Source organism: Empidonax traillii, unplaced genomic scaffold (assembly GCF_003031625.1).
Source record: "Empidonax traillii isolate 1590-97213 ecotype Southwest subspecies unplaced genomic scaffold, ASM303162v1 scaffold701:size746704, whole genome shotgun sequence".
NCBI lineage: Eukaryota > Metazoa > Chordata > Aves > Passeriformes > Tyrannidae > Empidonax > Empidonax traillii.
Genome location: NW_020955894.1, coordinates 23808 through 50224, shown reverse-complemented (window position 1 = coordinate 50224; position 26417 = coordinate 23808). Strand labels below are relative to the sequence as shown.

General features: G+C 42.0%; 1 protein-coding gene across 1 annotated transcript in view; it reads right to left on the bottom strand.

The window, feature by feature from the left end:
* KCNH5 (potassium voltage-gated channel subfamily H member 5) overlaps positions 1-26417 on the bottom strand; it is a gene marked incomplete at its 5' end in the record, with an annotated part of 146196 nt that overhangs the window by 106246 nt on the left and 13533 nt on the right. Inside the window, 3 exons of the mRNA XM_027900044.1 lie at positions 3511-3903; positions 7461-7576; positions 23110-23238. Of these exons, the coding sequence (XP_027755845.1) occupies positions 3511-3903; positions 7461-7576; positions 23110-23238 (638 nt within the window). The remainder of the gene's footprint in view (positions 1-3510; positions 3904-7460; positions 7577-23109; positions 23239-26417) is intronic.

Sequence of the window (26417 nt, the reverse complement as noted above, 5' to 3'; positions counted from 1 at the left end):
TACTTTCAGAGATTCTGAGCACACACTCTGCATTCTGGTTCATACCTTGAAAATTGGCTGGATTCCTCACTATGTATTATACTGTCCCCTCTCACACTTCTATATATGAAAGGTTTTCTGTATGGCTTTGTTTTAGCCAGAATGTCTTTCAGTACAAGTAATGCTTCTCAATTAGAAGAGATGTCATGCATTTTTCTGATTTCTAGGACTACCATCCCAACAATTCTCCTAAATAAATTAAGTATCCCACTAAGGATTCCATTTTCACTCTCTCATTTTGCTCCAGTCTATTTTACCTTGTTCTCCTACCTTTTCAATACCACTTAGCCACTTAATTCCACGTCCATCACATCAACTTAGATCACTCTCTGTTGTGCAAGGTATCTCTCATTATCTTGCCTTTCCCCCTCCTTGTCACACATCCCAATCCCACTGAGCAGACTCCAACAGCCTGGCTTTGTAACTCCAGGCCTGGAAACCTACACCTCTAATTCTACCTCAAATCATCTTAACACCCGCCACTTCTCAAGTTGTGTGCCACAATCCTTTCCATCAAATCCTCCTACCAAGGCTCTACATCCACTGAACAGCAAAATAAGTTTGATGTGCAGTCATATTTGCCTCAGGTGGGAATTTCACAAGAATCCAGCCTTGACCTAACACTGTCCTTGATGGAAATAACACCATAATGGAAATGACACCGTTCTTACTCTGGCCTAGACTGGCTGCATTTGAAGAATTACAACCCTCAGTAAGAAATCATACATTTCCATTTTTCAAATTCCAGGTGTTTTTTAATCTTTGGGTTTTTTTCTCCTTAATTTTGGCATTATAAATAGCACTCTGGTGCTCAAGGCATCTTAATCCACTTCAATTACCTGTATGACACAGAGCAGTCTGCATCTAAAACGGAGAGATACAAACCCCAACTTCCTTGGCCGTATCCTTCCTTATGAGAGGTCTGCCCAAAGGGAGGAAAAGAAATCCCCCGCAATGGTATTCCCCCCTTTTCATCTCATCCCTTAACAACTAGAAAAAAAAAAAAACACATTTGATGCTTTATATGGAAAAATGAAGGATGGAGGTGGGATAAATTAGGGAAATTTGGAAAGTCTTCTTTCACTCAGCTGGCTTTTTGGGCTATTGACTCTGATTTGGGTCCATCCCTCAACACCACAACAAAAACTCAGAGCACCAGGGCCTGCCTGACCCCAAGTTCTTTACTGCTAAGCTCTGATTTTCTGTAACTTTACCTGAAATGCCATAAGCACCGACTTGAATGTTACAGATGTCCTTACCTAACACCCAGGGCCAAGATATAGAGCTAAAACCTACCAAAACCAAGAGCTAAAAGAACTCTCTCTCCTGCTTGCTTTAAGAAGGGTATGCCCAGCTTCTAATGAGAAACTCTCCCTTTTAATCAGAGCATCTCTTCCAAATTAAGATTATCAATTTCCTTACTCTTCACCTGTGAACAGTGTATGAACACACTGCTGCTGGGGAGGCCAGAAAGTTAAATCCCAGACAGTAAGTACCAGTTAAAATAAATGTTAAAAACCAAATTAAGATATAGAGCATTAATAACTACAAACACCCAGAACACACCAACCAGCTCAAAAGTCTTAAATGTCACAAATTAAGACCTATCGCCAAAAAATAAAAATAAAAAAAACTCCCTTGGAAGACAGGGAAAAGGGGAAATGTTGACCCAAGGATGAAAGACTGGCTGTTTACGTACCTGTTTCAAAATCAATTCTTTTCAGGCACTAGGGAAAACTAGAGTTGGTAGGGCTTGAAATCAAGGACATAAGCAGTTAAAAGCCAATGTCTGCTGGAGGCTCCAAAGCCGTAACACACCATTTCATGACACACAAGTGTTACTCTTGGTTCTCTTATTAAAAAGTAGTTAATATCTCATTTGTTTGAAGGCAGATGACAGCAGCTCTAGGATCACTGGAGACCATGATATATTGCTGTTGTTATTACATTTTGGGTAAAGTTTGCCACTTTAGGTGTGTCTCAGTTGTAATGCACTATGCCACTGATTCTCTTCCCTGTCACAAATACTGCAGATGGTTTATTTCCCACCTATATGTTAGAGGAAGAGGTTAAGCTCACCATTAAAATCTGTATTGCTTGGGCACAGAAATTTTCTGTTTGTTTTACAAATTAAAGAACAAAAAACTGGAGATATCACTGTGTTTTTATAAAAATCAGGTTCCTCTGAGCCTCAAATTGGCTATCTTAAAAATCCATATTATCTTTACAACCTTTATAATACCACCTTCTTACCCAGCCTGACTGTACAACCTGCTTTCAGATGGGCAGCCCTCATATGATGTTGAATTTAAGCTGCAATTATTATCACTTCTGTCATATTTGCTATAAATAAAATGGAACAATGTCAAAAGATGGTACTCAGCACAGAGACAGGAATGGAATTTTAAAGGAGCTCTACAAAATTTACAACAAATTCTGCATTAAAAAATAAGAGTGTAGATTTTATAGAGTGAGGATATACATATATAACTGCTGAATCTGAGAATTACAAAAACAAACAAACAAACAAAACACTAAACGATGTTCTGAGAAAAACTGTTACGATGTTAAAAAATCAGTGTTTTTTTCATCTGTTTATGGCCCTAAAGATAAAAGGCTCTGGAGAAAAATTAAAACAAGTCCTAATGCCATTATAGTTGCATTTTAATAATGAATTTCTCTACACTGAGTCGTGCATGCATTATTTGTCGTAGCTATTGCTTGTTTTCTCTATTAGCTCAGGCTGCAAGCTCAATTTCATAAATGTTAACACATTTAGCAGTTAAAAAGCTTTAATTCAGCATCCATTTAAGATATTTATGTTTTCTCTCCTCAAATAGTTTCTAAAATTCCAGTAGTAGCTGAAGAACTGTTTAAAAAAAAACAAAAACAAAAAAAACCCAACCAAACCAGAAATGCATCTCCCTCCAAATCAGACATTTAAAGAGAAATTAGATTTTAAAAAAATAATTACAGCCTTGTTCAGATTAATCCGAGGGCAGAATTTTAAAAATGCTCATTCAGAGCCATTTTCTGGTTTTGTATAAGTCAGTGGCAAATTTGCCACCAGCTTCAGCCAGAGCAGATACAGAATTGTAGTTGTTTACATCAAGCCCTGCAATGGATTAGGACTGCTGGGTACGAGCTGAAAAGGAAGGCTGTGACAGGGCACAACCCCGACTGGTCCAGCCCATTTTGACACGGACTTGTACCAATGCTTTTGGATGAGAAGCAAGCAATTCTAAACCCCATAGCATTGAAGTAAACACCCACACGTGGTACTGAAACCACAAGCCACCTTTTTCTCCAACACAGAAATGTCTTGTAGATAAAGCCCAGCAGCTTAAGGCCATCCCTGCTTATTTGCACAGAGGATGAGTTGCCTCTTTTTGCTGCCAGCTGTCCGGGAACGTGCTTCTAAATTAATCCCTAATTAAAACAATCCTTTTGAGACAGGCTAAAATTACTTACCTCATCCACATTCTCAAAGGCATTGATGATGTCATATGGTAAACAGGACAGAAGATCAATCACAAACCACGTTTTCAGGTAGTTCATCCGTATGAGTTTGGGATCAGATATAACCTCTCCACCGGGGCCAACAAAGGTCGTATGAAAGTTCAAAACAATGTCAACCAGAAAAATAACATCCACGACACTGTCCAGCACGAGCCAGGCGATGTTGTTCTGTTTTGTCTTGAAGGACACGTTATATGGAACCATAATTGCTGTGTAGAAGGTTAGAATTAAGATGACCCAGTCCCAAGTGGTCTTAAAAGCACAATAGTGTAGTATAATGTGTGGTGGAGTCTTTGGAGCTTCTTGCTTGTACTGGGGAAGAATATCAGATCCCAGCTGGAGAACCTGTAAAAGACAGAGAAGCAAATGCTACTGTTTTCAACAAATATGATCCAATAAGGGGTCTTACAGATTTCTGTAAGGAGCAGAACAAAGACAGGACTGTGCTTGTTGGACACTGCGAGTCAACCCACAGTTTTTAAATTGTCTGACTTATTTAGAATGTGTGGAGGCAACTATCACTCAATGAATAGCAGCAGCATGGCATCTAAGGATACTCCTGCAAAAAGGGAGGTCTCTGCAGATGGACTGAGTGGAAACCATGCCAACAGCAAGGGAGGAGAGGTTCCACAGACAGGTTGTGGGTACTGCCATACCAGCTGTGCTCTGCAGTTATGAAGACAGAATCACAGAACAGTTCAGGCTGGAAGGGACCTTAAGGATCATCTAACTCCAACCCTCCTGGAATAGGCAGGGAATCTTTCACTAGACCAGGTTGCTCCAAGGCCCATTCAACCTGGCCTTGAACGCTTTCAGGGATGAGGCATCTACAGCTTCTCTGGGCAACCAGTTCAACTGCCCCACCACCCTCACAGTAAAAAATTTCTTCCTAACACTTAATCTAAACATGAGCATCCATATTTGGAAACATTACAAAACTAATCCTTTGTGCCTGACCTCTTTTTTTAAACCACTATTGAGCCAGAGCAACACCCTATCAAAGGTGAACCAGATTCCAGCCTTGCTGGCTGACCTCCTAAAATAAAGCATTGTGTGCACAGCTCCTGCCCTAACACCCTGGGGGCAATATCATGCTTCCTTCTTATTTTCCTCAAAAAGTTGCTGCTCTTACAAGCTGAATATCACTAGAGGGTTCTCCTTTATTTCCTGTAATTACTTCTTATTTTTTGCACAGGACTATAATCTCCTGTATGCTCACTGTTGGAAAATGTGGAACTGGAAACACTGCAAAGGAACCAAGCCAAATTCACTTAAGACATTCCTCCCAGTTAATCTAATTACCTCTTATCTCAGTCCAGCACAAGAAACAAAAGCACAGAGGAATGAACACGTGGCAATATATATTGCTCTGACAACTGAAAGATCCATGTGCATTTTGAAACTAATAACACCTTTTACATTTGGGGACCTCAAGTCTCTATGGGATAAAATAAATAATTACAGCAACTTTAAAACTCCTTTCAGCCCTACACCTGTCCCACATTCAAGCTGATGCACTGTATTTCCAGGGAGAGCTGGATTGCAAACAGCAGTCTTATATGTGTGAAACTGATAAAACACCGGATGCTTCCTTGATGAAGAGGAGTAAATGGCTCTGAATAAACTGTACAACTGCTAAGAATATGAACTCAAGTACCACAGATGCAGATTCTCCATTAATTCCTTGCAGTCTTGTTTTTTAGATGTTTTTTAAGAGAAAGCTGTTAACTGAAAACAAACAGTAAAAGCCTGGCTCTGCTGAAAATCTGCTCGTCAGAAATCACCAAGGGGCAACAACAGCAGCCTCTCTCATTCTTTGCCGGGGGATGTGGCCTCCCAACATGTCTCATCTGGGCCAAGTCAGGCTGTACCCTGAAGGGATGCAAACCTGCTTCTGCCTACCTATTCCCACCCTCCCTAAGGTCATATTTAGCAATCACGATCTGCGAGGAAAGCCAGTTAAGTTGATACAACGAAAAACTAACTTGCTATAATAGTTAGCCATTTGTTTTCTGCAGAGTCAGTTCAATTGCATAAATTTACCCCATGGCCAGAAAGGCATTAGAACCACTACTCAGGCAGCAGTGAGAGTGCAGAAGAGACCCCCAGGAGCCCATGGCTGCTCCCACTGCCCAGCACCAGCTCCACTGTAGCACAAAGCCATGTGTTGACCTCCAGCTGAAGGGCAACACACAGTAAACAGTGTAGTCCCATTGGCACTTGTCAGAGATCCTCACAGATGCCAAACCCCTGGTGAGACCCATAAAAATATCGGCCTCCAGGTGTCCCCTCCCCAGGAACCAGGACAGGCTCGCTGACAGCACTTCTACGCTCCTATAACCACCCCAACAGGCAAAGCTGGCCACTGAACCTACGGGTGGATCCATGGGTTTTCCCCCCGGAAATAAAGCAATGATCAATCCATTTTTTCAAAGCAGCCTTTGTGAAAATCCACGAAAGTTCTTTCAAAGCCAAAATTTTCCCCTACACAAAACACACCATTTTGGCTTTGCCTCATAATCTTTTCGTTATCTCCAGTTATCTCTTTGGACTCATCAGCGTTCAACACTTTGATGAGAAATCAGCACTGGGACTTCTCTCCTTGGTTTCTCCAGACCTATTTGTTCCCTGCCTTGTTCACTGGGGCAGGAGATGGAAACATCCTCACTATAGCTGGAATAATAAGCTACTTAGGGCTCAAGCCGAATGCGATTAACATATGCTTGATAGTTCCCTGTGCCTCTGGTGGTGGAGTGCTTAGGAGTTCCCATGATACTGTAAAAGCATAATTATTATTCTTAACATAATATCATGCTGAGTTTGACATGGTGAGTGGGTGGCAAGTGGCTGTGGAGACCACTGAACTATAATGATTATTTCTTTCATGCTGCATGAATTTTTAATTTTAAATCACTAAAGAATACACAATATCTTGTTAGTCAGCTGCATTCACCACAGACTCTCTGAATTATTCCTGTGTATAGCTAATGAAAATGGCTGATAACTGTTCAGCCTGATAAAGGCGAGCAGTGTGCTCTGCAAGGGGTGAGCTATGGAGATAATGCTCCTCTTCAAATTTGAGTTGTTATCATCAGAGTTCACTAAAACCAGAAAGGGAATGAAAAAAAACCCACAAAAATATTTAAAGCAGCAACCAGTTCTCAGCATAGAACAAAGGACAAACTCTCTGGCACAAGTTGACTAGGGCTGTCATTTTCAGTAGCCCATATATTTTGACCATATATTTTTGACCCATTTATTTTTCATTACCAATGGACATGAAGATGAAGGCAGTACCTCTGTTTCATCAGTTAACCTGAAGGTATTCACTTGTTGCATCATCTGCACTGTTAAGGAGATGTTTGCAACCTGCCAAAGAGGTTCATTCATCAGTTCTGAAGACAAAAATGATGAGCAAAATACTGCAGGAATGACTTCGCAAGAAAGTCAAGACTGGGATAGGTACACAGTCCATGTGCCTGCACAACCCCAGGGACCCAGACAGGGATGCTCCAGAGAGGTTTCTCTAACAGTTCCATTTCCCTGGGAGAGTAAGCAACCATCCACAGGACTCAAGGACATCAAGCCTGGTTCCACATGGAGGAACAGCACACTGTGCACCCAAAGTTAAGGAACAACCAGAAAACAGAGGACTGCATGCACAGAAACAGGACCATGTAAGTAAAAGCGACCTATGGAGAATGTTTTTGTGACTTGTCCCAGAAACTTGGCCTTGGTACATAGTGGTGCTTTAGGATGAGTAGAGGAGAGGCTGAAAAAATCAGTCGGGAAATATTTTCCTCTGAAAACATTATTTATCAATGGGAATCAGGATGTTTTTTTTTTCCCCCCAGTCTCTTCCTGCCTTAGGAAGGGAGCAGGCTGACGTCCATCCCACTTACTTCGGCTAAGCGGGAGTGCTTGTGCACCACCTCAGCCTTGTTCATCGGGGTCAGCTGCTGCAGCACGCTCCGGCTGTTCGTCAGGGCCCGTGTCAGCCGAGCAAACTTGGTCCAGCCTGCGGGAGAGAAGGAAATCACGTCACAAGTACTCGGAACTCACTCAGCGCTAGTAAATCTCCTTCGCATTCGCTGATATGAAGTCTCAGACTTGGAACAGTTTCGCTACATCGCTGCACGGAGCAGCTCCGGGCTCTGGGCTTAGAGACCTTTACTCTGCCTGCTAGAGACATTATATTAGAGGGATCACATCGTGCTTTCAGTCTTCTGGGGACTTAACTCTGCTGCTGAAATCTAACTCTCAGCCACTGAAGCTTAAGCAAATGCCTCCCAGGTCTGCAAATCCTGCTGGAGGAAAATCCTCCCTGGCTATGGAAAGGCTCCTGCTGATTCAGGACCACTGGAGCAGCCCCCAAAAGTGTGATCCTTAACTCTTCACTGTTTCTTGCCCCAACTAAACTTCAGGGACAAAAATAAAACTTGGAAAAAAAAAATAATTCAGGACTGCACCAGCAGCAATGCTTCAGACTAAAACAAAAGGAATCATTAAGCCTTTAAAGGCATATTAGGAACTTGATTTTAAATGGCATTAAGAAATACATCTAGCTATTACACTGATGATAAACAGCTGCTTTAATTGTAGGTTGAGACCCACACACTGGGCTGTCCCTGGGGAACCTTTTTCTGCAGCATTCAGCAATGAGCAGAGTTTGTTACTGACAGCAACACCAACCCAGGAATGTTTTGTCAAGTCAGTCCTGCTGGAAAAACACCCCAACGTAACAACTGGCGTGAACGTGGAGTAGATGGGTGGTAGCAAAGAAAATGCCTGGGGTTTAAGCAGTGTAGCACCTCAGTGTTAAGTAGGAAAATTGAAAATCCAGGTATGTGCAGGAAGGAAACTTCTCCCCAGGGACACTGAAGGAAATGATCAACATTCAGTTTAGCAAGGTGTGATGTCATTTTTTTCAATAGAGAGGTGTGGATAAAATACCAAACAAGTTATAGACAGGAAATGGCTTCAGGAGAAGGTTTTACTTTTATTTAGCATGAATGCTGAGTAGCTGAAAATTGGGGAAAATATTAATATCAGAGAAAGGAAACACAACATTTCTGTCTTAGCTAGGTTTAGTTTTAAATGCCTGCTGTCTGATAAGAGTCAGAGACTTGGAAAGTTAGGGGAAGCCCTGGGGTAGATAAAACGAAGAGCAGGGAACAGTGAAGACAATAAAACCTCAGGAAGAAAAATAATGTACGATTTGACTTTGTCATTTACCACACAGATATCACATTCACGCAAATGTAAATCCATTGTTCATCATTTAGCTATCAGAACAGCCCAAAATACCATGGTGCGCCACCAGCACAGCACAAACATTAGTGTCTGGCTATTTATACATGACCTCAAAAATGCACATAAAAAATTCACTGGGAAAAGGTAAAAAATAGAAGCATTTTATTAACTTTTGAAATGTAAACTTTAAATGTGAGCTTCAAATATGCCTCATGCTTTTGGAGCTTACAGGGACATTCAATTAGGAATATGCACTTTCTGTATTAAACAAGGTCAAGGGAGACTACAGTGATCTGAGTACGAACTACTAATTTCTAGAAGAAATCCCTGTGCTTTTCTTTTTGCTAATTGTCTATAAAGCTGCTACAAGCTTTAAGACAGAAGTCAGAACTGTTCTTTATCTTTCTTAAACAGCAATTTCAAAGAGCAAGTGAGCATGGTAACAGCATTGTGACAGCTCTGCCCTAACTCTGCCCAGTTTCTAGTAATTGCTGGAGGCCACGGTGCACCCAGGTGATTTCTTTTGCACTCTGCAATCACACAGCAAGAACCAGAGAAAAAGCATCTCTCCTCTGGGAAGGTGTTCACCCACCTCCCTGGGTAGGTACTTAAACACATATGCACACACTCACTGTCCTCTTCCCCTGAAAAAAACACTTCCCTGTTGTCCATGAGGACAAATTTGGGCCAGTCCCCAAGCCTCAGTCTGTCATCCTGCTTCACAGAGTTGATATGAGAGTGATGGAAAAATGCTCAGCAAAGCCAAAAACACCACAGACAAAGGGCTGGATGCAGTCCCGATTTGTCACATCTCAGTGTTGTCAGCTACTCCAGCTCTTGACAGGAACCTCATCATGTTCAGCAAGCAAAAGTGCAAAGCCTTGTACCTTAGGAAGTACAAACTCACGCACCAATATATGCTGGGGGACACCCACATGGAAAGTGGTTTGACAGAAAAGGACCTGTAGCTCCTGGGGAACCAGATTGAACATGTTTGTGCTGGAAAGAAAGGGAGAGGTATCCTTGGCTGAATTGGACAAAATACTGCCAGCAGGTCAAGGAAGGTGATCCTTCCCTTTCAGTCAGCAGTGGTGAGGCCAGTACCTGGAGTCCTGAGTCCAACTGTGAGCTCCCCTGTACAGGAGAGACATGAAGAGAGTCCAGCCAAGGGCCACAAAGATGATTAAGGGACTGGAGGATCTGTTATCTGAGGAAGGGCTGAGAGAGCTGGGACTGCTCAGCTTGGAGAAGGCTTGGGGGGGCAAATCTTACTGAAGTGTACACATACCTGATAGGAGGGTGTGAAGAGGATGGAGGCAGGCCCTTTTTAGTGGTGCCCAGTGACAGGGCCAGGGACAATGGGCACAAAACGAAACACAAGAGATTCCATCTGAACACCAGGAAACACTGTTTTACTGTGAGAATGACAGTACACAAGTCACATACAAGTCACTTAAGCACGAGCACAAGTTGCCCAGAGATGATGTGGAGTGTCCATCCTTGGAGATATTCAAAAACTGTATGGACATGGTCCTGGGCAACTGGTCCTGCTTGAGCAGAGGTTTAGACAAGATGACCCCCAGAGGTCCCTTCCAACCTCAGCCATTCTGTGACTCAGTGATATTCCTGACAGCTGATGGCTAAAGATTCAAGGTTACTTACTTTATTTACAAAGGTTTAGGGCATTGATCTGTGCAATGTTTAGATGCGGATTTAGAGAAGAGTCGGGGGCTGGCAATGATAGGAGATGGCTTCATGTACTCTCTAGAAATCCTTTCCAATGGTGCTTTGCAGGTTGAGACTTACCACTCAAAAAATATGAGGTTTAAAATGCCTCTCTTCTTATAAAAGCAAAACCGGTAAGAAACCCCTTGTCACTGTTTCATCATCTGTCCTGCATTAACCACAAATACAGAACGCATGGGGAAGATAGGGAAGGCAGAGCTGGAGCAGTAAGATGCAAACCAAACAACAGCAATCATTTTGCTGTAAAAATGAAAGAAAGGAAAAACTATGACTTTTCTAAATCCTCCCTTACCGCTTTGGTGAGATCATCAATGTCCGGTGAAAGAAAGTAGCGACACATTTTAGCACTCAAGGTTACCACTCTGCTCATCTGCTCTGACCTCTTCTTTTCATAGGACAAACCATTTCATCGTGTCCTTTCTCCACCAACACCAAAGCTTTGCTTTGTGCCAGAGCAGACCTTTTGCAAAAGCCCTTCCAGTCTCATTTAGAGATTTCACATTCTCACTCTTCTTTCAGCCCTGTGAAGTCCACGATTTTGTACGTTAGAAGCACAGAATACACTGACATGACGTTTTTTCTAATTCAGCACGAAGTCCAGCATTATTTTACCTGCTCCAATCTATATCTATCCATCTGCAATAGTGTAAAAAAAAAAAAAAAGTGCCCCGTTCTTTTGTTTCCTATTTACAGCCCAAGAGAATAAAGCAAGCAGCAAGATGCTGCGGTACGAGTGGGAAGGTGAAAATGTATACAGGCTGCCTCGTGTCTGAAATAATCTGTACAGGGTACATTTCTCTGTTTCTTGACCTTGTTGTAGACTGGATAAGTTCAGAATTATATTTAAAACCAATGTGTACATTTAAAAAGACCAGGGAAAATTTGCATAGCTGTCTACTGCTGTCAATGTTTCTTCAAACGATTCTCTCCTTTCTTTTCCTCTATAGAGAGAGACTTGAAAAGAATGATAATTTTATCTCCTGTATTAGTGACCGCCTGTCCTCGTAGATATTTTCAGTCTGGAAGGAGTAAAGAAGCTGCACAAATAGCAGGTGTAAGGAAGGGGGGGAGGGGAACCTACTCATGAGAAAAAGCAACCTTTCTGATGCTCTCTTCAGCTCGGCTGGAATTGCGTCTTTCTTCCACAGCCCCACTTGAAAAATAACACCCTGAACTTGCACCATTGCACTCAGATTCTCGGGGAAAAAAGCAGCAGCATCAGATCACACACCAGATCAGGCCAGCAGCTGCTCCTCCTTACAAGAAGTGAAACTCACTATTTCAAAGATGTGAACTACCTCAAATGGAAATTTCTGGAATAGCATACACATACAACGATTGTTTCCTCTAGTTTTCCTTAATTACTTTCCCTTTTGTGGACAAAGCAAGAAACATCTGTACCCCTGCTTTAAAAAAAAACCCTCACGATCTGCATTTATTCTTTTGATCCAACACAATGGTCTCTTAAACAGGAGCCTAGCAAAATATTTCCCTGTTCCTGCTCATTACTCAAAACAAAACTCCTGCACTCTCAATAAATTGAAGACGAGGGGTTGGACTTGATGATCTTGGAGGTCTTTTCCAACCCAATCTATTCTATGATTCTATGATTCTATGAAGAAGGCAGCCATGCTGATATCCACGGACTAAGCTATTCTCTGCCTTGGCCCAGCTGTAATGTTGCCCTGCCAAGCATGCAACTTTCTTCTTCCTCCATGCAGTTTAGACACAATTAAATATTTTACATCCACAAGGTATTTTCCACGTCTCTTGCTCTAATTAGGACTGCCAATTTGACAGTCCTCTGACTTGTGGGGCTAACTGAGCTGGAGGTGACTTGGTGGCATACTTTATACAATGGCTGAGCCAAAGGTTTCTCTGAGCAGAATTAAAAATAGGAGTACTAAATCAATTTAAAAAATAAATAGATATTTCTTTCAAATCTTGGATGCTGTGACATGAGTTGAAGCTGTTAATGTCGTGACAGGATGCCTGGGAGAGTGCAGGAGCACAGAAGGGAGGTAGGCAATAGTCAAGTGAAGCAGACAGAGCACCCAAACACCTCCTTAGGGGAGGAAAAGCTTTCCCATGTGGGTTTTAGGTACTCAATCAGCCACTCCCTAGATACATACAGCACTACAGAAATTACAGGGTGCCTGAGGGGCAAACGGTATTTCCAGGTTAGAACTTCATCCTATTGCCCCTCCACCGACAGCAAGTCCAAATTATCTTACTCACTGTAACGTGTGCCTTTCCATCAGCTACTCCTCCAACTAGAGTAGTACTATCCCCACACAACTTATCTTCCTGAGATCCTGAATCCATCATCCTGTTCAACACTGGGCAGCTAGGATGGGAACAGCTTTATGGCAGCTGCTCTCCAAAAGCCTCCCCTCCACCGCCACACTCGCTGCTTTCTCTGTGTGCAGGGACCTTCTGACACCTGCACTCCTGCACTGCCATGGGGACTTCGCTCTGTCCTTCTGGTTACCAACCTCCTTCCCAATAATGCACCCTGCAGATTGATCCAGAACACAAACACTCCCATCCATCTCCAACACCCGCTCCTCATCTCTGCTGCCTCTCTGGGAAAGGAGAAGGGTCAGCCAGGTCAAAGATGGTGTTGCAGTGTGTGGCAGGCCATAAAAAGAACCAGTGAATATATAAACTTTAAAAAGCTGTCCAAAGAAAGTGCAGCAAGGGAGGCTTCTGCAAGCAGAAGAGATGGTGGAAGGGGTGGGGCAGAATCACAGAATCATTTAGGTTGGAAAATACCTCTAAGACTCTTTCCTAAAAGCTATCTGGAGACAAAACCTTTAAATCCCTCTGTTTCCTCCCAAGGTCACAAAACAGAGAATTGGTTAGACTTCACTCAAAACTGTGAGTCTTCTGAAAGTGCTCCCACATGCACCAAGGAGCAGGTCCTGGTGCCCATCACATAGGAACACTCCTGCCCAGAGGATGGGTCAGATCTGGGCAGTTCCCTCTACTGGGAAAGTTTCTGCCCAGGCATGGGCTAATGAGCTTTGGCTCTTTTGGTTCACTAGTGCTTAAGCCACTTTCCCTCAACAAACCTCAACAGTCAATAGGCCCACCCATTACCTTCACAGAAAACAGCTAATATTTTCAAATATAACTGTGTGCTAGTCTGAAAACCCTTCAAAGTCTCACCATAATTTAATTAGGAGTTAAAAATTCACAGTCTCTCTAACAGGATTTGCATGCAGTTGCAAATATAAATCTAACTACCCAGCTAACAGCCACACTGGAAACCAAAGATTTAGTCCATAAAATATATTATGTTATTTTAAAGCTAAATTCTTACAACAGAGTTTATGAAGAGTTTAAAATCTCAAGGTGAGATGTTAATGTTCTTTATAGTGCACTTGCTCTGAAAAACCCAGGCATGGCTAGTTCCCCCTAATAAAGCATTAGTGTAGCTCTACTGGACTGCAATTAACCTTTTTGTCAAGGTTTGTCTGGTCCTAAAAGGATCAGAAATAATGATGATTTTTAAATCAGTATAACAGGGAACTATCCCATACCTTAGACTGCAGTGAAAACACTCGGGTTAAGAATTATATTCTGTGTGAAAGATAATTGCAGAGTGCAATTATAGCAGTGCTCATCTTGATTCCTGCCTGCAGGGGTTGGGAAACACCTCCAGACCATGGAAAGGTTGTTCTCCTCTCAGTGTGAAGCACGAAACAGTTAACATGCAGAATGCTTAAATAATATATAATTTATGACGTGCCCACAAAAGCTAACACTGCGCAGAGTTAGGTAGTAGGGAATTCCTTGGTAACATGGATCATCCTTTGGCATAAATAGTTAGCATGTATAAATCCCAAGTATTTGTAGACACGCAGACAGGAAAATCATTACAATGTCTGGCTGTTTGCTCTTTACTGCAGGTAAAGTATGGCTGAAAGAGTTCGTTGTCTCTTTGTAAAACTTAATCATCTGGGGTTTGGTTTGTCAGAGAGAGAGAGAGAGATAAATGGGACTCCTGAATATACAGTATAAAAGTCAAACAAAGCTCAATCACTCCCATGATGAAGTAAAAGTACTTCTGGACTGAGATTCTATTCTAATGTAATTCAAAATATTGGGATAAATTTCCTGGATAGAAATTCTGGGTGTTCCACTGTCCGATAATGTACTGCACTCTTGGGTTAATTTTTACATCCAACCTCCTTTATTGCTCAATGTTGTCTTCCCAGTTACCATCCTGAAACTGCTGGGGAGCTCAACGTGGATGAAGAACTAATGGGTAATCTTGGGCATATCACTTTACCTCCCTGAGCTTCAGTTTTCTCCTCCTTAAAGTGAAGATAATGCTAATGACCTACTTTGCAAGCCATTTTGAGATCTACTGATAAGAAGTACTAAGATTTATATGCCTGTAGACTACATTATAGTAGAATACAATGTATTTTTAAGTTTAATTCTCACAATATATTTTTAAATTTAATTCTCACATAGCCATAAATTTATGGTGCCCAACTTCTTAGATTTCACTTTTCTGCAATTAAAGCTAAGCTTTATACACACAGGGCGACTAAGGATTCACTTCCCTTAAGTGCAAATTTTGGGAAGAAGGGAAAAAAAAAGAAATGTCAGTCAACTGGCTTTGAGGAGTTGGTCAAATAGCAAAATGGTGACATTAAATGGTCAAACAAAAGGAATACACCAGCCAAAGGCTAGGGATCAAAAGGAAGGCAGTTGTCTAGAAATGAAAAAGCAGTGTACAATTTAGCACACACAGGGATGGAAAAAAGAGGGAACAAGTGAATGGGTGAATCAGAAATTATGGTTTATGGGAAGGGACATGGAAAAGCAAAAGAAATATGGGGAAAAATCTGCACCAGCTAGATTTATTAAAGTAATAATGACATTTTTAAAGAATTTACAGAGTACAACCAGAAAGTTTCTGCACCCATATGCAGAAAGGGCAAACAGGATGACCCAAGTAATTAGAGGTGACCCAGCTTGATCTCAGTGGCAGGCAAAATGACAGAAAAAACAATCTGAGTTTCAATATGTTTAATAAAACAGAAAAGGAAAGGAACGTAATGAAGAGCTGTCAGTACGGAAAGATGTAAAATGCCCCACCAGTGCTAAGTTCATTGTTTTATAAGAGTATAAATTTGGTTCAGGAAGACAGCCAAACACCCTGACAGAACAAGCTGCAAGCCAAATGCAGATGATGTGCACTGGAGAGGCACGAGCCTGGGCAGCTCCCTGCACCAGAGCTGCCTTGCTGAGGTTGGGCTGGGCAGCAACGTGGACTGATGACAATCTCAGTGGCTGCTCTTGGTTCGCTCCCACCTGCAGCCAAGGACCTGCCAGCTCCCAAATCAGCACAATCACAGTTCTCATCCTATCACATCACCTCCTCCTGGTGCTGCATTTGAATCACCTGAGAGACATTCTGGCCAAAACCTCTTGTTTGGGGTAATCTGCTCTGAAATGACACTGTGTGACACTCTCAACAAGACATTGAGACTATACCAGTCAGTAAATTACAGGTTAAATGGATGAACTCTCTACTTGGCAAGTATCAAACAAGGAACAGTGGAAAATAGTAAAAAATTATTACTGAGAGCCTTCTGGACCCCAGTGGCCACATATCCTTCTATTCAGTGCTTTTCTCTATGATCTGAAAGTCCTTATAAAATGACTGATAAAATGCCAGAGGACAGGAAGATCAGAGGAATGCTAAACAGCAGTGAGGGCAGTCACAAAGGATGATGTGCTTGATAACCGGGCACGTCCCACTAAAATATGTTTTAAATTAAAAACAGATAGTGAGGCAAAATCAATGCAAACTGTATCTCCAGCACAGAAGGTGGGTGAGGGGAAGGTCCCTGACAAGGAACAGTTCTGAAAAGGATCCAAAGATCTTGGTAGATGAGCAATTCAGCATATGCTTTGCTTTGGCAAAAGGTTACCTATGCCTTGTACACGTAACAGCAAAAACCAGGCTTGGTGATGCTGAGCAATGGGCAATACTGAGGAATTAGTCGCAGTACTGGTTGCAGAAAGTGACTGGGGACCTGTAAGACTGAAATCCAGGCCACCACAGCTTCATCCCCACTGCTGCCCATGAGCTGGGTTAAAGGGCAGCTAAAATATCCATGTATCTGCCACCACCAGACCTCCAAATTCAGTCTAGACAGAGGTTTAAGGAGCTGAACTCATTTACTTTATCAAAAGAAGGCGGAGTGATGACTTGATTATACATGTAAATGCCTTAATGGGACTTTCTTAATACAGTGGAAAAAATGCTTAAGAAGATGCCACTGCAAGAAGCTAAATTCAGGTTAATTTAAATATGGTGATTCTTTAAAGCCTAAAGTGTAACAGAAAAGCAAGAAAAATATCAAGTAATGTCATGGATCCTCAGCCTCTTTAGAATTCTAAATCAATACTGGATGCTTGTCTGGAGGGGATGCTTTAGTTACACACAAGTACACGGGTTCAGCAGAAGAGCAACTTAGTGAAGTGTAATGCCCTGTGATATACAGATTAGACTTTTAAACTCTAACTGTACTGCATTTATACTCATTATTTTACATATGGCTGAGGAGTATTCAGTTTTCTACATAGAAAGTGTATCCCTCTACAAACAGCTACTGCTCTAAAGATCAGCTTCCAGTTTAACTCAGTCTCTCACAGGGTTAGGTTTTATTTCAACGGGATTTCTTTTTCATCGCACATTAAACTTACAGAAATTTTCAGACACTTAATGTGCCTTTTGGGTTACTGATGGAGCACATGACGGGCTTCAAAGGCAATATCAGATTCAGAAAAGTACTTGATTTCTGTGAAGGAAACTAAACAGCCCTGGATATGGAAACTCCCTCTTCTTCATCACTGTGGGTCTCCAACAGCAGCAAAGCAAGAAAGGATGGGGGGCAGGGGGGGAGAAAATATGCCTTGGAGCATCACTCCTAAGAATTTCCTCCTAATGAGGAAACAACTATCTCTTCAGGACTATTTGTGCACTGTCTGCAGAAAGTGCCACCAGCATGTCACTGAAGACAATAACCGGGATGCTTGTCCTGCAGAAATAGGAAAAAAAGCAACTTCGGAAGGTCTTCCTGGTTACTGGAAAGCTGTGTCTATCCAAAATGAGCGGTTTCAAATACCAAGAGAGTGTATCTCAGCATCATTCCTCTGAGTTGTCTATCCTTGACACTGAAACCCCACCTGGGAAATGACCACTTCTCTTGTCAGCCCCCTCAAAGTCCTTTCTCATAGGCCAGGTGTCCCTGAATGCTAATCTAGACCCAGGGGAGAATGGAGAGATGCAGGTGATCTCCCTGAAGGCGCTGGGGAGTGAAACTGCTGGTCTGAGCAAAAGGAAACAGCATGAGAACAAGTGGGTCTCTATAGTACTGAGAGCCTTGTCATTACAGCCATGGAAAAGTGCAATAAAAACACGTTAAGGATATCCAAATTGTGACCTACTAAATTACTGTGATGGATTACTGTCAAGGTGATGTACTCAACAGGGTACACTGTGCTTTAGCTAAAGGTAGAAACCTCATTTTCATGCTCTTATCCCTCCACCTACTTCTTCTATTATCATCAGGATTGATACCCCCTCAAGGAAAAAAGTTCCCATGTGCAACTAGTTATATATGCTTAATAATTTGCACTTATTAAAGTTAAAAAAGGATCAGAATTATAGGCTTAGCAAGGATTAGCAAGCATAAGTCCGTATTTCTGCAACTACTACACTTTTTATAGCCCTGTCACACTCCGAGATAGAGTTGTATCATTATATAGAGTTATATAACCATAAAGAGTTATATCACTGGAAGCATTACAGCATTGTCCCAGACAGTCTTGATTATCAAAGTCTGGCTCTATCGAGTGAAAAAAGAAAAAAAAAAAAAAAAAAGAAAAGAAAAAAGGCAACTTCAGGGTCCTGCTGTGACATCTCCTGATCCCATCTGTTAAGAGCAAATGGTCCTGCATTGTAGGGGCCTCAATGACACAACTTCACATCCTAATTCAACAACCCATCAGTATGCTCCAGAACTTCCCAATCACTCCAGAGGTGACAAGTCTGATATTTCCCTCAAAAGAAGGAAATCCAAGTTTACCTAGAGGCCACATTTTTTCTTCACTGATGATAACAAAGGGAATAAAACCAATGCACAACTAGGTGAAACTCCACTAATAGCCCAAAAAATGCTGGAGGTTTTTTTTTCTATCCCTAAACTTTCTGTTCAATATAATCTACAGCACTCCTGGCTTCAAACAGCGTTAACATTTTAAGTGGTCCCATCCACCCTTCTAATAGTTACGGCCCAGAAAAATGGCTTCATTTTTTTCTGACAAATAAACATAAGACTATTACCACTGCGCGTCTTTGGAAGAATTGAAAGTCTTCAGATGTTTTTAAAAGGCCATTGGGTAAAGACAGAATAAAAGCTCAGCAAGCTGATAAAAGCATCCAACTGTGACCTGACAACGGTAAAAACATTAATAAAAAATATTCTTTGGGTTTTATTCTCTTGAAGAAAATACATAATACGATCTTTCATACGCTTGTAATGGCCTTCCACCTCTTCTGTGTAAGGCACTGAGCCAGGACTCCTGGGGATCTGGCCCTCTGCCACCACAGGTAGGACCTCCTGCTTGGTACTGAATCCAGATCAGACAAATATTCACAGTATCAAAGAGGAGAAGGAGAAGGAAAGAAAGAGAGACCAGAAAAACACAGCACAGCTCCTTCATCAGGAAAGAAGCCACTGTCCCAGTGGCCACTGAGTGTGGTCATCTGCCCTATCACTAATTCTTACACCTCCTTTCCACCCTGGCACCATCCACAGTTCATCCAGCCACTGACTCAGAAGCTGGGGCACTATAAACCATAAACCAAGCCAATGGAGGGAGTTCTCTCTGCCCTCCAGACCTGCACAACTGCTGGTGGCTGATCTGTCCTTCCTTTATCATCTTTGATGCTTCTTCCTGTGTTGCTGGGGGCTTTTGACACTTTTGACTGGCTAGACACTTTTTAAAGTAATTTTCTGTTTACAAGGATACGACAGTACTTTTTGGTCACTGCTCCATGGCCATACATCACAGGTCTCCCACACATCGCCCAGCAATAACAGCATGAGTAACAAGAAAACAAGTCAGTCCAATCTTTAGTGTCAACTGCTTGCACCCTCTCAGAAAACAAGGGTTTTGATCTCTGTCACTGTGTTTTATAAGAGGAAGGTAGCTTTTAAATATCCCTTTTCTCCAGCCTTGCTTACAGTCCAGTAAGTTTCAACAGCTTTCTGGTCTGCGGCAAATTCAGAGTCTCCTGGGTGACCTGGGAAAATTTTTCATTACTTTTACTCCCTCTGGCAAGCAAAGCCCCTTCCTCCTCCTCCTCCTCCTTTTTTCAGCATTAACACAGCAAATGGTGAGCACACAGGTAAGCAGAGACGCACACCATCTGTCTCAGTGCCCCAGACCTCTCTAACTCCCTTTGCTCGCACGTGGCTTGTCTCCGTGATGTCAGCTGCATTTTTTGTAGACCCTCTAAACAAAAATGTTTATAAGCCCATATCAAAAAAAAAAAAAAAAAAAGAAAAAATCTCATTTCAGCCTTGCAATTTGCTTTGTAGTAAGACAACTGCTTCATTTGTCTGTCCTGTTTTCACAAATCTGACAAGATCCTCAACACTTCTGAGAGATCTGCATCCTCAGCATCACTCCCTGTCCCCCGAAACTGCTGTTCCCTTGCAAAGTCTGCATGAGATGAAAACCACACTGCAGCCACTGCAAGCAGATTTGGCAGACCCAACCATATATTTCCAGGAGTCAGGACACACAGACACTCTGCAGTGTAGATACATCCACTGGTATGATTTAAATACCTCATAGGAGTGTGATATACTGAAGCTTCACAACAAAGCAACACACCTTTGAACAGTGCAGAATGTATTGGTACAGAGAGATTATTGCATAAGGGCATCAATATTTTATTTCTGTTGAATTTTTTATCTCAAATTTACTGCTCCCATAAGTAATACACAGTAACTCATCTGCACCATAGTTACTTATGTATTATGTACTGCATGGTCCTGGAAGAATTTCTGAAGAAACAGCCTTCTTTTGAAAAGAAAAAAAAAAAAAATAGTCCTTTCAATGACAAATCCCAGCACTCAGCAGCAGTATTTTACTGAAATGCTTTTTTATAAAACTTTGGAAATTCTCCACTAAATTGTAACGTATATGTTTACCAATCTCATAACTCAAAAAGAAAGTGGCCTGGCAGCTTCTAAGCACACTGTAATGTTATCTGCAGGGACAATGAATTATGTATCTCTCATAGCACCATGTCTGACACAAATACACTGTGATCCCAGTGCCGTGGGATCCCGCAGATCCACGCAGTTGAGACACAAAGGGTAATGCAATAGTGCTGTTTTCCCACCCTCGTAGTAAAATGGTGCAAATATTTGAATATGATTTTCTTATATCAAGAAAATAAAAGCTTTAATTTATGCAAAGACAGAAGAAAAATCAGGTCAGTGGCTTGTAATTATGAGGTTTGTTGGACATACTGATCAACGCTAATCAATGCACCCTGAGCAGATTCTTAAGGGTCCCATCATACGCCTTAAAGGCACTTGGGAGAAGTGGCTGTACTGCCTCTGGGATGTTCTGTTTGGCTTTTTGGTTTTTTTAGAGTATGACTTTGACAAAAGTAAGGGCTCTTTAAACATATAGCCTAACCTCTCTGGCTGCTGAAGACAATATTTTGTGATGTTCATCATTAATACCTGGCATTTTAACTACTGGTGCCCTTCACTGCAGAACAGCAGTACGCAAGTCATGCATTCCACTGCTTTTGCTCTTTCCCATAGGAACATACATAGTTCCTACACTGGATGCCACAGGGATTCTGCTCCTCCCCAGCAAGATGGGGAGGGGAAGAGCTCAGCCCCTGGAGCACATCCCTGCCTCCCCAGGGAAGGCAGCAGAGTATGAATCTCCCAGGGCTGAGAATCCAAAGGAGGCAACATTCATCATTTCTGCATTTGAGAGCCACCTTCAATATGTTTTCTCTGTCCTGCTGCAGGGAAACACTCCTCAGTGCAACTACATACTGGGGGAAGTGGGGCAGAGCCAGGGAAAGCGGGGGTTTGGGGGCTGGTTTCATGTGAGAAACATCTTGTTTTCCCCAGAAAGCATTAAATAGGAAACCCTACAAGAGGACTGTTGCAAAGACTGGCTTTTTCCTTGATGAGCTCATGCTATGTGTTATATATACTGCAGCAAGGAGCCACTCCCATGCCTTCAGACCTCTACTATAAAAGTTCTTTCAATTAACTGGCATTTATCTTAAAAAATTCAAACTATTTCCAGGCAGAAAAATTCCACATTATGGAGCTGAAAGTAAAATAAAGAACATTTGCAGATTGATAACTAAATTGTAGGGGCAGTAAAGCTTACAATAGTTGAGAATGTATTCCTACATCAGGATCTTACAACTTAATGGATAATACTCTCTCTAGACAAAAAAAAAAAATTGTCTTATTTGGTGTTAGCTCAAAGAGGGGCCTTTCATTTTACATCTGCCTTTATAAATTGACTTTTCAGTTATCCAAACATATATAATAAGTGCTATCTAGATAATACGAAATTAGTTTAAATGCTGTTTGCATTCAAATGACACCAACTTTATTCTCAAGAAGACGTCTTAGAGCACACACAGCTCAGAGTGAGATATCAAGCCTTCTTCAAGCGTGAAGAGAAAAACACAGGCAGGAATTAATCATCAGGAGGCAACTTCCAAGAGAAGATAGGATGTGGATAATGTCCTTCTTTATGCAGGCGTGCATTATTTTACCCAAAGCAATACACATGTAAACCTGACATAGGACAACAAGTGTCTTGTAACTAAAGCACAGGATGCTGCCAGATCCTCCACACCTTTCCCACTAGTTCCCTCCTTCTGTGAGGCTGCAGGTCTGGCCATGGGCTTTTGGGTGACAAGAGCATTTCAACAAACATCATCCCCGGCAGCTGACAAGTAACAAGCACAATGCCCACTGCCATGTAGTTGTCATTCCTGAATAGTAATACAGGACTCAAACCGGCTGTTTCCTTTGCATTTCACCTCCAAGAGCGAGAAAGGGAGGAAATATCTCATCACAAGGAGCTGAAATTATTTTTTTCCTGAAAAGAAGACATCAGTCCTGTAACAGAAAGGTTACAGGACAACACAGCATTCAAATGACTCAAAACGATGCAATTTTTAGCAAGTGCCAGCTGCAGTGATGAAGTGATGAAATTACAAAGAGAAAGGAAGGTTTGTGACTCCGGAAAAACACTGGCAGGGAATTTCCACTTGTGGTGATTTATCTTTTTAATTTTAAACAATAATTTAGGAAAGTGGCATTGAAACTCTGACAGGTCACAAAATATTTCCTCAGTTCAAGACACAGATCACAGACATGGCATCTCCCTGTGACAGGTCAAAGCTCAAGCATGCACTTTTATAATTTACAAAATAATAATTTATTTCATATTTACCTTTTGTTGAATCATCTTCAATTGGTTGTTTGAATAAAGTGATATCCTTAAAAGTGCACAAGAACAAAACCACTTTTTCATGCTCATTTCTTATAGGTGCAATTTGCATGTAGAACCAAACTGGGGTTCCTGAAGCAAAGAAAAAAGTGACATTGGAACATGGTGTAGCACAAACTTTCCCCAGCCCATACAGAGAACACTTCATTAGTTACATGTTATTGTAATACACGTGTAGTTAAGGACCGTATCTCAATATTTCTGCATCTTCCAGAGCTTTTAATTTTACTTCCTCAAAGGAAAACAACATATTCCCATTTTCACAGCTGCATTATTCTAACTAGAAATAAAACAGAGATACCAGGCTTTATAAATCTCCATTCTAAAATAAAATACATTATTCTTCCCCTCTTGCTCTTGCTTTTTTCCAGCATGTCTCACCAACTTAGCGTCTGCAAGGTAAAAAGGCAAGAAAAAACAGGTGAATGGTATCTTTGATTCCTTCTTCACATATTATGGAACTACCAAATACAAAACTGATGGACTACGCTGTGAAGAGCTCCAAAATTTATGTTACTACAATATTTAAGAGGAGCTGAGTTGGACTCTAAATGTCCTACCAAGACAAATCAGAAGACTTGATTTCTTTTTTGCATTTCAGATCATACCTCCACCTCCTCATTGCCCTGCCCAGTGCAGCTCTCTTCCAACACAGTAATCTCTACTTAATTTTTGAAATAAACCCAAATATTTTTCAAATCCTACCACTCATCAAATAAAGAGCCAAAAAAAAGCCCTCGGGGTTGGAGTGGTTAGCACGGCTTTTGGTAAATCCTCGCGGTCTGTGCAAGGCTCCTGTAGGTGCTCAGGAGCTGAAACTGGTCTTCCGGGCTGAAACGCACGTGGCAGTCCCCTATGTACATTCAGGTCTGCTCCATAAGGGGTAAAATCCTAGAACACTTGGAGCAATTTTCTCAGAAACACCCTGTTCACCTGCAGGGATGTAAATGTCAGGTGCTCTCCATCCAGCAAAGCTCCGTGTCCCCTCCCTCCCAAACGCGCACCTACACACACTGCACTGTAAATGCCTTCACAGCCAGCTAATTACTTTTGGGATTTGATGTGCTTTCGGCCAGTTGACAGAATGGCTTTTCTCCTGAGCTGCCTAAGTGCTGACACATTGAGACAAGCTGCTTGCCCACTGTTATCCCACACAGGCACCACTGGCCCCCCCAAATCCCCTTTAATGCACCATGTCCGGGAGCTGTGCCAGGAACTGCAGGATGGATCCCAGAGGGCAATGAAAACCATTTGGGCTAGGACTACTGTGGGTAAGGTTAAAATCCACAAGGGTTCATTGAAATTCAACTGGGATTAAACCAGTAACTTACTACCAGTAAGCTGGAGAGGTGGGAGAAATGTGAGACTGCTTTTTGTTATAATTCCAAAGCCATTATGCTGATTACTTGATTACCCTAATTCCCAGTTGCTAACCTGAGATAAAAGACTTTTTATAACTACTACAACAGAGTGCTGCAGCTCTCTGGAGAAATACTGTACTTGCACTCATACCTGGGAACCCATAGGCATCTTTTGAAAAGCTCTGAAAGCAAGTAGGCAAAATACCTTGTCAACAGTGCTGACATAAATCAGAGACAGAGGCGAGGTGGCTACTGCTGCAGAAGCAGCAAAATGAGAAAAAGCAGGCAAAGATTTTTCCTGAGTATTACGTATATATACACATACACATTAGAGAGAGAGATGTGCATATACATATGTATATATACGCATGCTTATCATGGTTGCTAAATAGTTGTGTGGGTACAGATACATAGGGTACATTCCCTATACTTGAGGGAATGCAGCAAAGCAGAAGAAAGTTGTAGCAAGCTTTTGGATCTGAACCTGAAACCTGCAGGCTGGGTTAAAACACCAAGGGAGCGTGTGAAGTCACTAGTTGTACGGATGCTGCCGGAGAACATCAGCTCTTAAAGATCATCTCTGCGACAAAGGAGAGCAGGATGGGAAAGCAACCTGAAAACCTCAAAATCTCCCTCTGCCAAAAGCATAAAGGAACAGGTAAGGAAAAAAAAAGGTTGTGCCACATTATCAAAAAAACATAGCACCTCTGGACCTATGGTTTGAAATTGTGGGTGGGAGGGTGCTCTGAAAGCACTGCAAGCTCCATGTAGGTGATAAACACAAGCCCTTACACAGAGTACCTGTCTACACTCTGCAGAAGAACATTCATACCCCAACAGATAACTATTCTTTGTTATCTGCTCCAATATTCATCCTGGAGGATAAGCAGGCAGTTTCTTGAAGAACCTTCCTCCGCAAGGCTCCAATTATGACAAATGGAAGCAAACCCTGAGCACACCAGCTGCTGAACCAGAGCCAAAAGGTAAGTCTATTAGCATTAGTGAGAGGTTGAAGTTCTGGGCTTGGGGTGATGGAGAAGAAAGCTGACAACAGATATTATGGATGGGAACTGACTCAAGCCTGAAAAGAAATATTGAGTACTTTTCCACAAAGTACTTCTGTAATCCTGCATAACTTATGGAAAGTGTACGCTTGGATATCTGGGCAAAGGTGAAGATTTTATTATGGCAACTGAAGGTCAATAAATCTCTGAAGCATCATCAAGCTCCAGCAGACAATTCACAACGCAAAGCAAAAAGTGTCTGGCTTGTTACAGGACAGTAACCAAGAGAAGGCTTTTCTCTTTTTATTCTTAAATAAAATAGAAAGGAATTTACTCTAGGAATGGCCCATTCTAGAGCAGGACTCTCTTTATGAGAGGAGCCAGAGTTGGGGAGAGCACGGGATCTCTGGGATCTCCTTTGGAAATCACACAAACATGAGGCACGGCAGTGCTGGGCAGCACCACCAGCAAAGATACCCAACACAAGTCTGTCCCAGGAGATTCCTCTGTTGTAAGGGGGCATCCAGGTGAGCTGCACAGGAAACGGGCAGAAAATCTGTAGAACAGACACATCCATATGCTTAGGAACCAAAAACAGGTCATTTGGAGGGCTCTTCTGGACACCTGCAGGAACAGCTGGACTTCAGAGCTGCTCTTGCTTCTCTTTTTAATTGAGGTGTTGGCTAAAATGCCTTGCAGCAGGCAGAACTGGAGAACTCTAATGACATTTCCTGCTGCTTAAGTACACATAGAGGAAGACTTACTCTAAAAAGGGAAAAGCCTAAGAGGAGGTATCCAGGATGCTCTGCTCAATGTCATGAAAGGTTTATGCGAGTTTGCAGTGAAATGGGGCAGTCAGGCACAGTTAGCTTTTTCCTGAGGCACA